Source organism: Microplitis mediator, chromosome 10 (genome assembly GCF_029852145.1).
Source record: "Microplitis mediator isolate UGA2020A chromosome 10, iyMicMedi2.1, whole genome shotgun sequence".
NCBI lineage: Eukaryota > Metazoa > Arthropoda > Insecta > Hymenoptera > Braconidae > Microplitis > Microplitis mediator.
Genome location: NC_079978.1, coordinates 9,024,415 through 9,041,810, shown reverse-complemented (window position 1 = coordinate 9,041,810; position 17,396 = coordinate 9,024,415). Strand labels below are relative to the sequence as shown.

General features: G+C 27.9%; 2 protein-coding genes across 2 annotated transcripts; both read left to right on the top strand.

Moving 5' to 3' along the window:
* The first annotated feature begins 1,751 nt into the window (after window positions 1-1,751).
* On the top strand, window positions 1,752-10,604 carry LOC130676152 (uncharacterized). The gene is made up of 7 exons (XM_057482178.1): window positions 1,752-2,139; window positions 2,564-2,670; window positions 2,747-2,821; window positions 7,902-7,997; window positions 8,085-8,156; window positions 8,274-8,448; window positions 10,338-10,604. Exons 2-6 carry the CDS (start codon window positions 2,566-2,568, stop codon window positions 8,439-8,441), a joined length of 516 nt encoding a protein of 171 aa, XP_057338161.1. The 5' UTR covers window positions 1,752-2,139; window positions 2,564-2,565; the 3' UTR covers window positions 8,442-8,448; window positions 10,338-10,604.
* A 3,644-nt stretch (window positions 10,605-14,248) lies between these two features.
* LOC130675670 (merozoite surface protein 2-like) lies at window positions 14,249-15,248 on the top strand. Its single transcript, XM_057481490.1, has 3 exons — window positions 14,249-14,378; window positions 14,463-14,976; window positions 15,059-15,248. The coding sequence occupies exon 2, from the start codon at window positions 14,476-14,478 to the stop codon at window positions 14,920-14,922; it is 447 nt and encodes a 148-aa protein (XP_057337473.1). The 5' UTR covers window positions 14,249-14,378; window positions 14,463-14,475; the 3' UTR covers window positions 14,923-14,976; window positions 15,059-15,248.
* Window positions 15,249-17,396: the final 2,148 nt, after the last annotated feature.

The following is a 17,396-nucleotide window of genomic DNA, read 5'->3' as shown; positions in this document are numbered from 1 at the left end:
GTGGATTAACATCAGTTTTTTTTACAGTGTACAGTATAATATATTTCATTTATCTGCCATAATGCGCAGTGCTATTGAAAAATATGTTGATACTGACATTCGATACTGTTGAAGTTATTAAAACCATTTGAAAGAGCAATGTCAGCAATTTAATAGTAAGTAAAAAATTAATGTTGATAAAAATTTTTTAACTATTACAAAAAAACAATTTTTTCAATTTGAAAGAATTATTGAAATAGCCAAACATATTAATGTCTGCATTAGTTATTAGTAATAACTTATTACCTTTATTAAAAATAAATTTGAGTCATAATTCATTAAACTTGATGTATAATTTTATCATGTTTTTAAAATACTTTATTATTTAAATTGCATTCATAACTAGACATCAAACTGTGGGATTTCCCATAAAAATTTTTAAAACCAAAACAGTAAATAAACATGGTACCAAAAAAAAAAAAAAAAAAAAAAAAAAAAAAGGAAGAAACCCGAAAACTACAATGGAGTAAAAAAAAGCCTCAGTTATCCTTTTAAACATGAATTTTTAATCCTTTTACAACCCAGTACAGAGGTAAACATCTGGTTATACTTTTTCCATTATCATATGGTTGCAATGCATTTATGAAAGTTTATAACATAAGCTTCAACAAAATTCAAATCTTGGAATTTGAAAATTTTATTTATATAAGTATTTTCATATATTCATATATATTACAATAACTATGAACTGTAATCTGCATTCTTGTAATTTTTAATCCTGAAAATTTTCAAAATATTTAACAATACTTGTAGTTAAATGCACATAAAGTTGTTTTACTTAAAAGTTATCTCTGTTTGTATAAAGATATTTTTTCCTGCTCTTCAATATTCCTTTTTCGTACTCACCAGTCTTTCTCTAGATCAGATATTATAATCTAGGATTCGAGGCCCGTAGATTATAGCAATAAACAAGTTAAATACAAAATGCAAACAATGCCAGTAAGTTGAGCATTAAAAATTAACTATACTTCCTTTACCTGAAATCTTTGGATACTTTGTCTTGGTTTTTTAAAGAATTTTATTATGTTTATTTTAAATAATATCTATTTGAGGGATGCAAATAGGGGAAGGGGGGCAAAACGGGGTACCCCTTAAATTTTATAAAAAACAAATTTTTTTTTAAATGTTTTTTAAACATTCCAAAATCACTTTTGTAAATATAATTGAGCATTTATTTTGAATTTTTTTTGTTCAACTTCTTCAAAAATCGATTGTCAGTCGAAAAATATGTAATGACTTTTATTTTATTATAAAAACTGTTAAAAATTCGTTTTTCTTCCTTTGTAACCAACAATCATGTAAAATATAATTTTATATGATTTACAATCATGTAAAATATAATTTTAACTTACAAAATAATTTAACTTAATCAAATTCATTTAAAATCCAGAAATTTTTTTTTTTTTTACCTTTTTTAGGGGGTACCCCATTTAGCCCGCAAAACTGAAAATTTATTTTTTTAACGGTAACTGAAAATTTGTTTTATCTACTTTGAATATTATTAATAAAAAAAAAGATTTAGCGTATTTGAGTCCTCGAAAATTTGGTATTTCCTTAATTACCCCGTTTTGCCCCTCCCTCCCCTATTTTATTTTACTGGAAGATAAAAATTTTTAAGATAACTAGATATCTCATCTTTCAGTGTAGAGTCTACAAGATATGAAGGCTCCGCCTTTCGATTTTTCTACCCTATCAACGAAGCGTTTTTGAAACACTCTTGCCCTTTCTCTTGTAAACTTAACTTTCGACTGAAAGAAGGGATGAAGAAATTTTTCCTTGATTCACTTTATATATAATTTGATGTCTTCAGAACTCAACAGTTTTCTACTGCAAAGAATTCAAGACAGGCAAGTTCATTCCTATCTAGACATTCAAAACATCCTGAGGTATTTTTGTTACTTATTTCCAAAAGACTTTGGAATAATTGAACTTTTGTCTTCAAAACGGTTTCAATCCTCACATTTTTTGTGTTGAGTTTTTGTGATAAAATAGCAATTCTCGATTTATTTTTCAATAAATCATATAATTTTTTAATAATCCGAAAAAAATTTGTACGAGTTTTCGACCAGTTTATTTTTATTGCTGAGCTGCGAAATCGAAGTAAGTTATTTCTTATTAATAATGTTATATTTTTTTATTTTTATGTAAAGTTTAAAATTATTTATTTGCTCGTATATAAAGAGTTCATAAATTGTTGCTAATATAATAATTTTTTAAAATATGTATTTAAAATTTTTGAATTTGAAATTTTATATTATTAAATTCAAAGTATAATTTATTGGAATAATTATTTTTATGAAGTTTTAGGTATTTATTAAATTAATTATATTTTATTAATATTTATCAAAGTAGAAAAGAATTACAAAATATTAAAATTCTTCTTTCATTTTCTTTGAATACACAGTTTTATTCATTGATTAAAATGTAAATAAATACCTAAGATTTTGAAATTACAATAAATCTAGATAAGTCATTAATATCTGCATTAAATTTATTAATCGGATAATAATTTATTACTTTAAAGAAATGACTACCCATCATCAAGGTTTATGGAAGATGGACATTGATGAACAGGGCCAATTTTCAAATTTTATACCACAAGTCAAACATGATTTATATTCTGGAGGATGGGTAAATTTATATTTCTTAAAAATTTCTAACCCATGATTAAATTACTTGTGTAACTTATTTTGAAAATTTTTTACAGCATCGTTCACTGAATGTGTCATCGCAGGAATCTTCGAATTTATCAACGAGAAATTTTTATCAACGCAAAAAACAGGTATTACATTATTTAATCAAAAGAAACAGTTAGCTAATTTTTTGTAGTATTTTTAGGTAGATTTTTTAAAAATTTTTTAAATATAGCTATTGTATTTGTCCTCACCCTGGTGGTCCTGAATCACGGTGTATTACGGTGAATCACCGTGATTTACCGTGAGAGTTCACCGTGATGTTGCGGTGAATCACAGTGAATCGACGCGAGATTTCACCACGATGTCGCAGATCACGGTGATTCTGCGAAAATCACTGTTATCCCTCGCAGATTTGAATCACGGTGGAAACACGGTGGGTTTGTTCTATTTTACCACTGTGATTACGCGGTGTATCCACCGTGATTCCACGGTGGCTTGACCACTGTGTATACACGGTGTTTCCACTGTGATTACGCGGTGGATACACCGCGGAACCACGGTGGTGAAATAGCACAAAGCCACCGTGGAATCACGGTGAATACACCGCGTAATCACAGTGGAAACACCGTGTATACACAGTGGTCAAGCCATCGTGGAATCACGGTGGATACACCGCGTAATCGCAGTGGATACACTGTGTATACCCGGTGGTGAAATGGAACAAACCCACCGTGTAACCCCGGTGGATCCACGGTGTTTACACTTCTACGGTGTTTCCACCGTGATTCAAATTTGCGAGGGATTGTTTAAAAAAAAAAACACGGCAATACATTATGAAATTTCGATGGGGCAGCAGAATTTTACAAAAATCCACCGTGAATTATGGTAAACCTCCATAGTTCGATCATAAAACATCACCGTGATTTTACCCCGAATCACTGTGAAAGCTCACCGTGAATCACCGTAATTTCACCCTATTAGCGTGATTTACCGTGATTCACCGTAATTTACTCTATATCACGGTTAATCAGGACCGCCAGGTCATAGTCGATTTTTCACAAAATTTTGTCATAACCTATCATAATTGGTTAAGTAGTAGGGTGAGTTGAAAAAAAACTTTTTTTTTGTTTTTCTTAGCATGGGGGTAGAATCTGTACCTTATAAAAAAAAAAATTTTTTTACTCAACATTTTGAGGTGGCCAACTCGGTTTCAAAATAAATAATTGATCAAACGCGGTAGTCCCAACGAAAAAAACTACATGGTGTTCTAGAATCTGTGGGGTGTCCCCTTCAAAGCTAATTGAAAGTCAGAAGTTGAAAAAATTTTTTTCCTATTATTTTTGTAATTTAAGTAAAAAATCCAAAAATGAAAAGCATTTACTTTTGAATTAAAATGAAAGTGAAGTAAAAAAAAATCACATTCGACAATTATTAGATGTTTTCCACGATTTTGGACAAAAAAAAATTTTTGTCGTTGGAACTACCTCGTTTATTCAATTATTTATTTTAAAAACGAGTGGGCCACCTCAAAATGTTGAATAAAAAAATTTTTTTTTTATAAGGTACAAATTCTACCACCATGCTAATAAAAACAAAAAAAAAGTTTTTTTTCAACCCACCCTATTGAGTAGGGTTCAAAAATACCATTCATAAAAAAATTTATAAATATATATGTATATATAATATAACGCAGTTTTGAGGACACGATTGCGCCTACGATTCTTATCGAATCCTAATGAAATTTTCCACACTTATTCTATGGGCAATTATTACGGTTAAGTTCGAAGATGGGCTAAATCGATCGATTAATTTAGAAGTTATAGCTCTGTTTGAAACTTCCATGATTTTTCGAAAAAATCCTTTTTTTTTCACTCTCAAGTTCATTTAACTTCAAAACTGATACTCATAGTCAATTTCCGTAAAAAAAGTATCTGAAAGCTCTTCTAATAAGCTTTATTTATTATGATCTTAAACTTTATGTTTTGATGATTTCTTTTAATAATTTGATAGCCTTGAAAGTTTTGATGGAATCAAAAAATTTTGAAACTATGGTTATCATTCCTCATAACTTATTCATTTCCCATTATAATCCAATTCCGTCAGTTGTATTTCATTGTGAACAAGATAATCTGTAAATTTCACAGCTATTTTATATTTTGAAAGTATTTCTTTGATTACTTATTATGTTTCAAACGTACTTGTACGCCCTGTGATTATAACTCGTCTTGTTATACATTTTATCATGTATGTATATGTTCGTTTCTCAGCATATGAGTATACATAAACACTAAGCAGACTTTAAATGTCATATCATTAACTCGGTCTATAGATATAACCACGTTTACTCAAAGCAAGTTTGTCAATCCGAGATTTTAGTAATACGTAATTAAATTAGTATTGCTCGTACATGTATATGTTACGTCCTGGTTGATGTATTGGCGCTGGCGTAGTTGAGCGGTCGATTTAAATTGGACGTGATGGAAACTTACATATAATTATAAATAATAATTAAGTATGGGTTGAACATCCACCATTTGGTGGTTGAAATAAACTGGTTATATTTATATGTTATTAAATATATTATCTGGATCTGTTTTATTCAATGAATAAAGAGATAGTTGGAGAATTTGTGAAACGTACAATTCTGATGTTATAATATTGTTAAGTTATTCTTAACAATAGCTTCGAGAATGTGAGAACGAAGTTGAGGTTTTAATATTGAGCCTGACTGCTCTCTATGATTCTATAATTCAGACTGACTTCTCTTGATCGAGAAAAACTAGAGTAACTCTTATCAATACGTTTGGGCATCAGACCCGCGCATCGAGTCATATGGAGGGGTCATTCGAGATAACGCATGTTCTCGAATGATCCATTCTAATATTTATTGAAAATACTTAGTTCTCACGATCTCTCCACTTTTGTTACTAACAAATGAGTCACTTATCTATTAACAAAAGCTATCTTAAACAAAATAGATATTTGTGCAGCTGCACGTCTCGAGGATTAACTCGAGGCGTCAGCGCTTATTTATATTTGATAAAATATAGAAAAATAAGTTTATCAACTATTACTCATATCCTTAACGTTCAAATGTCTTAAGTAATATTATTCTATTATTATATTATATTATTTTATATGATTAATTAAATATAATTGGAATTACTAGATTATCGATATTCGATATAATTAGTTAGGTTTCAGGTCGGTAATTAAGGAAGTAAAAGCCTACGTCATCTGCCATATAGGCTGGGACGTTACATATATATAAATATCTAAGTATACTAAAAATATTTAAATAGCAGATTAAGAATCTCGGATTGAAAAACTGACCTTCAAAAATTGGCTTAACCCTACACGGAAAGAAAAACATGGGAATTTTTCCAATTTTACTTAGGAGAAATTCCCTTGTTGACATGGCAAATTTTACTTTATCAACATGGGAAATTTTACTAGAGAAAAATGGGAATATAACCATATTTTATAGGAATTTTACCAATATATTATAGGAATATCTTCCATGTTGCTATTGGAAAAATTTCCATGTAGACATGGAAAAATTCCTCTGTTAACATTGCTAAAATTCCTTAATTGACATGGGTATTTTTACCATGTCAACATAGGAATTTTTCCCATGTTTCCGGAGTAATTTCTTCTATATTGACATGGGAATTTTCCCCATGTTGACAAGGAAAAAATTCCTTTGTTAACATAGTAAATATTTCCATGGAAACATAGTATAAATATCCATGTTGGCATGGGAAAAATTTCCATGTCAACATAGGAAAAATTGCTATGTTGCATGGAAAAAATCTACAAGAAGCTAAAATCACTAAAATACCAAATATTTTGGTCATTTGTATCATTTAGGCTTTAAAGCGATAAAATAGGGATGTGTGAAGGTTTTTAGATTTACGAAAATAGAATTTCAAAGTTTCCGAAAAAATTTTGTGTAATTTAAATAAAATTTTTTTGTAGCACCTACGAATGAACAAATGTTTTTATAAATTCGATTAATATAAACGAGTACGTAAAAATCAATTAGGGGAGTCTGGGGCACGAAAGCCTCCTTAAGCCGGTTTTTTCTTTTTGTGGCTTTTAACCATCAAATTCATGTATTTTTCGTCTATTTCGGAAGAATCAATTAAAATTTTGTAAAAAATCGAAAAGAAATTTTTTTTTTTCTGGGGCACGAAGTTCCCCCCCCCCCCCAAAAAAAATTATAAGAAATAATTTTTTTTTTAATTTTCCGTCAAGTTATGACCTCTATAATGATTTCATCATATTTTAGGCCAATATGTGATATGTGGGGTAAAATAGACCACTAAAAAAAAAAATTGTAACGAAAAAATTAACTTGACGGAAAAAAAAAAATTTTTTCGTCACAATTTTTTTTTTTCGAGTGGTCCATTTTGCCCCACATATTACATATTGACCTGAAATATAATAAAAACATTGTAGAGGTCATAACTTGACGGAAAACGAAAAAAAATTTTTACCTAATTTTTGAGGGGGGCCTTCGTACCCCAGGGGGACCTTTGTGCCCCAGGCTCCCCTACATCGTGTTTCCGACAGTATATAATCATCAATTCAATTGAATTATTTTGATTTACTTCATAAATTACGTAAAAAAAACATCAGTTTACAAATATTTCTCTTTTATATACATGGGAATTTCTACTTTGTTAACATGGGAATTTTTCCCACCTTAACATAGGAAATTTTCCCATGTTGACATTGGAGAATTTCCCATGGCATTAGAGGAATTCCAACAATGTTAATATAGGAATTTTTTCAATGTTGATATGGGAATTTTTCCCATCTAAACATGGTAAAAATTCCCATGTTACATTGGAATTGTTCCTATATTACATAGTTATTTTTCCAATGTTGACATAGGAAAATTTACCTTGTCAATATAGGAATAATTCCAATGTAACAAAGCAAAATTTACCATGTGACATTGTTACAATTCACATGTTGACATGGTAAAATTTACAATGCCAACAAAGGCATTTTCCCCAAGTAAAATTGGGAAAATTCCCATTTTTTTCTTTCCGTGTAGTAAAAATGAACAAGGGTCTCCTTCGTTTTAAACTAAGAGCGAGCTAGCGAAAAATCAGGACAGTGCTGAAAATTTTCGAAAAATTTACCTTCCATTCTGGCTACCATTTGGCATTTTTTTTTTAGTATATAATTTCATGAATTTATTAAATCGCATTGCAGGATTACAGAGGAGATTTATATAGAACAAAGTACGCGGATCAAGTGAAACCGATGAAAGATCCAGGATATTATTCTTCAAGTTCTTCAACTGGATCGGTAAGATCATCTATTAATAATATCAAATATCATTTTTTTCCTCTAAGTTTCTGTGTTCTAATTTATTTTTTTAATTTAAACAATTAGATTACGCCGCCAAGTTCACCATTAGAAGAAACTTTCATGGAATTAAAACTACAAAGTTCACCACGTGAAGAGGTAAAATAAAACATATTTTTTTTACTGTTATAAATTATAAAATATGCAATCATGGATTAGATTGACAGTTATCGGTTTGATAGTGTTGTATTTACTATTGAAAATTTATCTATTCAGATTTGCATTGGACTAAAGCCATCGGAACGTATAAGTCGCTATCGGGAAATATTACCTGTACAAAATCAACAAGGATATATAGCACGTTCTAAATGGGAATTGATGGCCACCCCAAAACAACCACTTCGTCGACCTATGAGTCCGCCTTCTTACTTCATTAGCAAATAATAAATTGGTAAGTTTCAATTTAATTTTTAATTATTATAAAAAAAAAGATGCTCTTTCCGCTTGATTTGAAATTAAAAAATTTCTATTTCATTAATTATTTTTCGAGGTAAAAATAACTTTATTTGATTATTTGACTAATATTAGGACATTAAAATAAATATTCAAGTTACTTTGAATTCATATTGTAATTTTATCATATCAATTAATTTAAAAACTAAATTTATTAAGTAGTATAGCCTGAAAAAAGCTCTCTTACTATACATTAGGGTGTCCGTTATTTCCCAAATCGATTTTTATTTACCGATCGCCCCCTGAATCTTTAGTTAATGACCTAAAAAAAAATATCCAACACAATGAGGCTCTTCATTTTCACATTAAACCGTGCCCAAATCATTTTATATTTCCCATTTAAATAACATGGGATTTTTAGACTTTTTACTCTTAATTTTTTTTCTCAGAAACAAATGAGAGTAAAAATTTAATCGAAGCATATTCTGATAGGAAATTGAACGTTCTACAAAAAAGTTCTCTTATGAATTTTCGATAAAATAACTCCTTTAAAAGTTATTTAACGTTAAACTTGTGTTTGTTATCAATCCTATAATATTTTTAATTCTATTTTCATTTTTACCGTTTTTGGCTATAAAATCGTTAAAATAAAAGATAGTTGTTATTATCACCAGAGTACCGATGATCATTTATGTAGATTTCATGGCCTAAACAGAAAATCAAGGGAAAAAAAACATTGTTTTATGAGAAATAATAGAAATAACATACCTTTCCTCATACAGACGAACTTTAAAATGAATTAATGGTAAGTGATGAAATAAAAATGTAATAACTTCTTTGTCTATAATATTATAAGCAGATTTATTATCATTTTTGCTTTCTTTCGAAAGCCTTCTAAATAGTCGTTATTTCCCGCCCACGTTTTACATCTAATTTCAAAAAATTTCTATCAATGTTAAATCTTTTAAAAAATTGTAAGGATTCCAAATTTACTTGCGAATTGTTAACAATTTACAAGTCATTAATGATCTCACCGAAAGAGCAATTAAATCAACTTAAGAGTATATCAACATTTTAACAACACGAGAAGACCAAAAACAATATTTGATTTAAGTTGTAAATGAGTACAAAACAAAATATCCTAATGCGACCATAGCTTTCTTAACAAAAAATTATAGAGAAAGCAAAGTTGATAATAAATCTGCTTATAATATTATAGACAAAGAAGTTATTACATTTTTATTTCATCACTTACCATTAATTCATTTTAAAGTTCGTCTGTATGAGGAAAGGTATGTTATTTCTATTATTTCTCATAAAACAATGTTTTTTTTCCCTTGATTTTCTGTTTAGGCCATGAAATCTACATAAATGATCATCGGTACTCTGGTGATAATAACAACTATCTTTTATTTTAACGATTTTATAGCCAAAAACGGTAAAAATGAAAATAGAATTAAAAATATTATAGGATTGATAACAAACACAAGTTTAACGTTAAATAACTTTTGAAGGAGTTATTTTATCGAAAATTTATAAGAGAACTTTTTTGTAGAACGTTCAATTTCCTATCAGAATATGCTTCGATTAAATTTTTACTCTCATTTGTTTCTGAGAAAAAAAATTAAGAGTAAAAAGTCTAAAAATCCCATGTTATTTAAATGGGAAATATAAAATGATTTGGGCACGGTTTAATGTGAAAATGAAGAGCCTCATTGTGTTGGATATTTTTTTTTAGGTCATAAACTAAAGATTCAGGGGGCGATCGGTAAATAAAAATCGATTTGGGAAATAACGGACACCCTACTATACATACACTATTTTAATTAAAAAATGTATTTCTATTATAAAAATACATAATTTTAAGTTTATTTTTTTTATTTCAAGGATAAAATGACAACGCAGAAATTTTGGTTTTCTCTAGGATAACACAATTGGAATTCGTTATCACCGGTAACGGATTTACAGTTCATACATTTGCGTTTTGATATCAATGAAACTCTCGCTTTGTTCTCCGATGTAGAGCATCGGATGATTTGAACTAAAGTAAGAGCATTTTTATTTATATGTATTAAAAAAAAAGAGTCGTTCAGATTTTAAAATGCGTTATTCGCAATCTATGTATTGCGATTTAAAATAATTATCACATCGTTACTATATTATCCTCAATATTTAACTTAAAACGTCTGTTTTTTATAAACCAGATTTTATAAAAATTTTAATTATAACATTTAGACTATAGGACCCATAAAAGTACATTAACTTAATATATTTAGTATGAATAAAATTAAATTAAATTTATAATTTTACTTACTAAAATTCAGCTGAAAATATCGGAATAGAGCTGTTATGAAAATACCAAAAATTATGAATACGTCGCACACAGAGATAATTTATTGTTAAAATTTATAGTGCAAGGCAGTAAATTAGATTAACTAGCGTCAATTGTAATTTTTATCGTGATCTCTGTAAAATGTATAAATCCACAGTTCGCTTTTATAAATCTTACATTTTACAGAGAGCACTTATACATGTTCAGTTGTCGTTAATTAGCTATAGATTTACTAAGCTAGCACTGTAAATTTTAACGATATTTCCTGTGTGTATGGATATATAGATATAATACACATATAAGGTAAGAGACTCAGTACCCGAACAGGGAACTAGTACCCAATCACTCATATATTTGTATATCTAGATTTACTAAATTTCATTGAATATCGACATACAAATACATGGAGTGATCGGGTACTAGTTTCCTGATCGGGTACTAGATCTTTTCCCTTATATATATTTTTTTTTAATATTCGTCTATACGATTTATAATAATTTTATTGTAAATTAAATATATAACAACAGTTAAATATTAGAGCGCAAGTATATTACAAATCTCTTTACTCATAATGACAAATTTAAATTTAATTAACATTTTTTATTGATTTGATTTTTCATAAAAGATTTAAACTAATAGCACATAAAACAAAAATTATTTCGAGATTAAAAAAATTTATGAGATCTAAAAATATGAACATTTTAAGTTCAGTTTTACTCGCATTGTGAAAATGGGTACGAAAACTTTTTAATTTTTCTATTAGAAAAAATAATAATAAGTGTCAATAATTTTTACCACCTGAAAATTTTTTAAAATCTTGATGATAGTCAATGAAATATTTACATGTCTTTTAAACCCAACAAATAATTCACTACGCTTAATGATAATTTGAAATTATGTAAATAACACAAAACAAAAATTATCACGAGATTAAAAAATTTATACAATTTAAAAATATTAATATTTAAATTCAATTTTTACTCATGCTTTGAAAATGAGTACAAAAATTTTTTAATTTTTCTATTAGAAAAAATAATAATCAGTATCAATCATTTTTACTACCTGAAAATTTTTATAAATCTTAATGATAGTCGATGAAATATTTACGTGCCATTTAAAATCAACAAGTAATTTACTGCGTTTAATGATAACTTAAAATTAAGTAAACGAATAAAAAAAAAATTATTACGAGATTGAAAACATCTATATGATCTAAAAATATTAATATTTAAATTTAATTTTTACTCATGCTTTGAAAATGGGTGCAAAAACTTTTTAATTTTTCTATTAGAAAAAATAATAATCAGTATTAATAATTTTTATCACCTAAATATTATTAAAAATCTTAATGATAGTCAATGAAATATTTACATGTCTTTTAAAATCAACAAATAATTTCCGATGCATAATGATATGTAACTAAAGATCGGAACGTTTTTCGCGAATGAAAATAAAAAAACGAAATGAAAAGTAAAAAATCTACTGGATCTAGATTTATAAAATGTTTCGCATAGGTACTAGTATGCCAGCCGAAAATTGCAACCACTCCCAATCACCCCTTAAGTCTCCTTTAAGCAGTCAAGTTACATAATTTTTTTTCATTTTCAGCTCGAAAAACGTTTCGATCTTCAGATAAATTCAATGATAACTTAAAATTAAGTAAATAATACATAAAACAAAAATTATTACAAGATTAAAAAATTTATACGATTTAAAATTAATATGTGACATTAATTTTTACTCGTAATTTGAAAAAAAAATGGGTACAAAAACTTATTTAATTTTTCTATTAAAAGAAAATAATCGGTATCAATAATGTTTACCATCTGAAAGTTTTTATAAATCTTAACGATACTCAAGGGAATATTTACTTGTCATTAAAAATCAGCAAATAATTTACTGCGTTCAATGACATCTTAAAATTAAGTAAATACAAAAGTCATTAATTAATTTCTTCTTAAAAGTTATAAATTATTTTGACTTGGTTAGATATCGAAGAAATTTATAATTATTTATACAATATTTATTTAATATAAGTAATCGATCTGAAACATCACTTAAGTGATAGGTACTAGTATGGTTACGTAAATAATTAATCATATATGAAAATTATACATTACTTAATACTTAAAAATGATATTGCTTGTCATTCGATATTAATTATTTTTAATATACAGTAAAAATACAATTAATAATTTAATGTATTATATTAATTGTAAGATAACAATATATATTTGTCCTATAATTGATAAATTAATTAACTGCTGTGTATATCTACTATTTGTGTGTAAAAATTTTTATAAATTTGTAATTAAGTATTTGGTATTCATAAATAAAAATTGATTCAAATAATTGAATAATTATTTTAACTTTGTAATAATAATAACTAACTTTGATTTTATAAACTTATTTATAAGAATTCTAAATATGATACTGCCCGTTAATTCCCTTTGAAACATTTTTATTGTATTCATAATTATTTTTTTATCTTGCATGGTAATATAATAGTTTATTGGGATAAGAGTGTAATATTACGGACCTCTATTATTGTAGATAAATGAATACCGAATATCGATGATTTATATATTTATAAATATTGGAAACTTGAAGCATGAAGGTTTTTTTTTTTAATTCGCTGTCATTTGAACTGGAAATATTATATAAAAAAACACTCAAGCATGTTTATTACAATCGTCAAAAATGTTAATTCTTTCATGAACCATGTCTGTAAAAATTTTTCAATAATTTATGTAACATATTTCTTGCTTTTACAAAGAAGCCTCAACCTTGATCATATATTTATTTTATTAAAAAATAAAAAATTCGAAAATGGTCTACACAGAGCGAAAAAAATTGTAATATTCACTATCGCAGCGTAATATTTACTATTATGTTAATATAATAAAAACGATTATGTGAATATAGTAGGCTCTTCTATATTATATAGTAATTTTTACTATTAAGAGAGTAACTTCTACTATCTTAGTTTGTATTAGAAATAACTAGTCGCAGCTGCGTCAGATTGTTATCGTTACTATAACGCAAGATAGTAACGGTTACCATCTCACATGATCGGAACCACTATACGTATTGTAATTGTTAATATATTTAGATAGTTACAGTTAAAAATTTTGCGGTTGTAATAATTACGATTTGGACACAGTAGAAACTAAAATATTTTTCTCTGCGTTTAGGGTCGAAATGGCGGCCAGTATCATTTAAGGGTTAAAAGCCATGAATGAAATAATTTATCAAAATTGATGACCTTCTTGAGAGAGAATATTTATATTCTGTAGGAGAAGGAAAAAAAAAATATTTTCGTCTGAAATGTTGGATTATTCAGTATTTTAACAAAAAAAAACAATATATATTAATTTTAAAAACTAACAATGGAAGATTGAATTACATTTGCAATAATATGAATGTTTACATTTCATTACTAAAATAAATTTTAAAAAAATACTCAAGAATAAAACCAAAATAATTTATGTTTATGTACAAATAGACGCCGAAGTATAAATAACGTAAAGTTTGATGCACAATTCACATAAATTCTTAATCGAATAACCGATAGTTTTGCTCGAAGCCGAATTACGGTAAGTAATAACTTTGAGGAAAAAAATACTTTTTTTTTTCTTTTAACGAATAAAATAATTTTATTTTCATTATCATCAATGTAGGAAAAAAACCACTATGCGTTTCGCAGTTATCGCTTTTTTGGCCGCTATGGTTGCCTGTGCAGCAGCCGTATACACTGAACACCATTCATGGATCGGTAACGCTGGTAGTGGTAGCGGTAGTGGTAGCGGAAGTAGTAGTGGTAGTGGTAGCAGCAGCGGTAGCGGCAGCGGCAGCGGTAGCAGTAGCGGTAGCGGTAGCGGTAGCGGTAGCGGTAGTGGAGTATGGAATGGTGTAGGCAGTGGAGTATGGAATGGTGTTGGTAGCGGAGTATGGAATGGTGTTGGTGGCAGACCATGGAATTATGTTAATAGCGCAGGTGTATGGAATGGTGTTGGTAGCAGACCATGGAATTATGTTAATGGCGCAGGCGTATGGAACGGTGTCAGACCATGGAATGTTAACAACCCTGCCGCATGGAATGTTGCAAACAACAGAGTATGGAATCGTGTTGTCGCCTAAACATAATAACTCTATAAGCAATACATCATACATCATTGAGGTTGCAATCCCTGCGTAAGTATCTTTTATCATAATGTTTTCCTTCATTAATGTTGTCGTAAAAATTTCACAACTTTTTTTGTTTTTCTATTTACAGCAACTTTTTTAACTTGAACTTCAAATGATAGGAACTAATGAAAATAATGCTGGAAAATGGAATAATAATAATTCACCTTAACCGAAGAAATTCATGGAACAGGTTGCCTTAGTAGCTATTGTTTATGACTTAACTTTCGAATCTTTGAAAATTAATATTTTGAATAAAAATCTTATCATTGGCAATCAAATTTTTATTTATTACGTGAATAATAATTTATTTATACTCATATTTACAGACTCTGAAGAACTTTAAAAATTGATTAGAAATAATTTCAATGTTGAACGAAAAAATCTATTGAAAATATAGCTTTCGAAAATCGAAATAAGATTTCGATTATTTAATAATATTTAGTATCCGCTTAATAGGTATTAATATTTTAAGATCTTCTCGTCTTTTATTTGATATTTCAAATGAATTTTTAATTTCGCATCTTTTGAAAAAAATTGATAAACTCGAATAAATCTTGCTTGTATACAATTATGATTGCGTATATATTGGGTAATTAGAATTTCATATGATTAAAACAAGTCCCGAACAGCTGAACAATCTTGAAAGAAAAGTAAATAATTAATAAGTAAAATCGATGGTATATGATGAAAAAACTTCATATTTGAAAAAATATACTTTAAAATATATGAATATTATAATGTGATATAATGGACAATATATAAAATAATATTTATATTTTTGCCGTATTAATATATCATAATATATTGAAAAAAATATATAGCCACAATATATTAATTATATACTTATCAATATAACTTTTTTTATGTATGTTTAGCATATATATATATATATATATATATATATATATATATATATATATATATATATATATATATATATATATATATATATATATATATATATATATATATATATATATATATATATATATATATCTTTATATATAAAAATTACGTGTCACGTTGTTTGTCCGCGATGAACTCCGATTTTACTGAACCGATTTTAAATTTGACTTGCACACCGTGTGCAATTTGATCCAACTTGAAAGATAGGATAGCTTACATCTCAATTTATAGTCGCAATATTATTTTATTGCAAATTATTTGTCTATTATTTGTCAATCACAATTATCTGTAAGCTCTAACCGATTCTAACAGATGACGACATCTGTTGAGTAGATTGAGTAAGTATTCAATAGATGGCGCTATGTTAGAAATACAAACGTTTTAAAGCCCTCCTAGAGTGTAAGTCGCCGTCGGTTTTTACCCCCATTATAGAAAAAGAAGTCTAATCTCACGCCGTTACTACACATTAACATTACAAACCGAAAAGTTCCGACAATTTCCGACGGTGATTTACTCTCTTCTAGGAGGACTTTATATAAGCTACAATTTGTTTATTACATTCACATGTAATCCGAGTTGGAAAGAGATACAAACTTTACTATTACCAGGACAACAAGCAATTCATTGCCGAGTGCTCTACCAGTTGAGCTTTCCGGCACTATACTATATTCCATTCTATTTGATCTATTACTTATTGAGCCACACCATTCGGTTCAATATGACAAGAACCTTAGCCACAGCAACGCGTGGCTGGGTCTGCTAGTATATATATATATATATATATACATATATATATATTGATATATTTTATTGAAAGTAGTATATTTATTAATTTACAGTATGATGTATATTTTTTTTATAAGTTTTCCAGTATATTGCAAAATATATGGTACTATACATATTTTTCGTACTATAGTATGTTACATAATAAAAACCATGCATTTTAGTTTGTAATTTTCATTTCTATGCTATCAGACAGCTTCTCAGAAAATATAGGTGCATTATAATTTTTAATATATTGGAAAAATATAACTTCAATTTACCGCAAAACATAGATTTAAACATCTAAGTTCTTCGTTGTATGATCAATTATATACAGACAATGTATCACTAATTATATGAGTCAAAATATATGTAAATTTTATTATATTATACTTTATAAATTACATATATACCATCCATATGTGACAAAAATATATTGTAACAGGGATTTTTTAAATTAAATTAATTATTTTATTTGAATTTTTATTCGACTGCGCTCTCGGCCCACGCATTACCGTTGTCCTCACGCCGTCAAATAAATTAATACTGGGACTGTTATTGATTGGTTAAAATCTTTCGGCCGAGTGACAAACGGGTACCATGAGGGGCCCCGAGTCCCGCCTGTTATAGGTTGACAATAAATTTTATAAAGAAGTATACGGTACTGAAATCGTCCGAGAGTGGGGACTAGGGAGCTTCATTTGAAATGAACATTTTTTTTTTTTAGCGGACACAAGAAAATTTTGTTGCTTATGTTG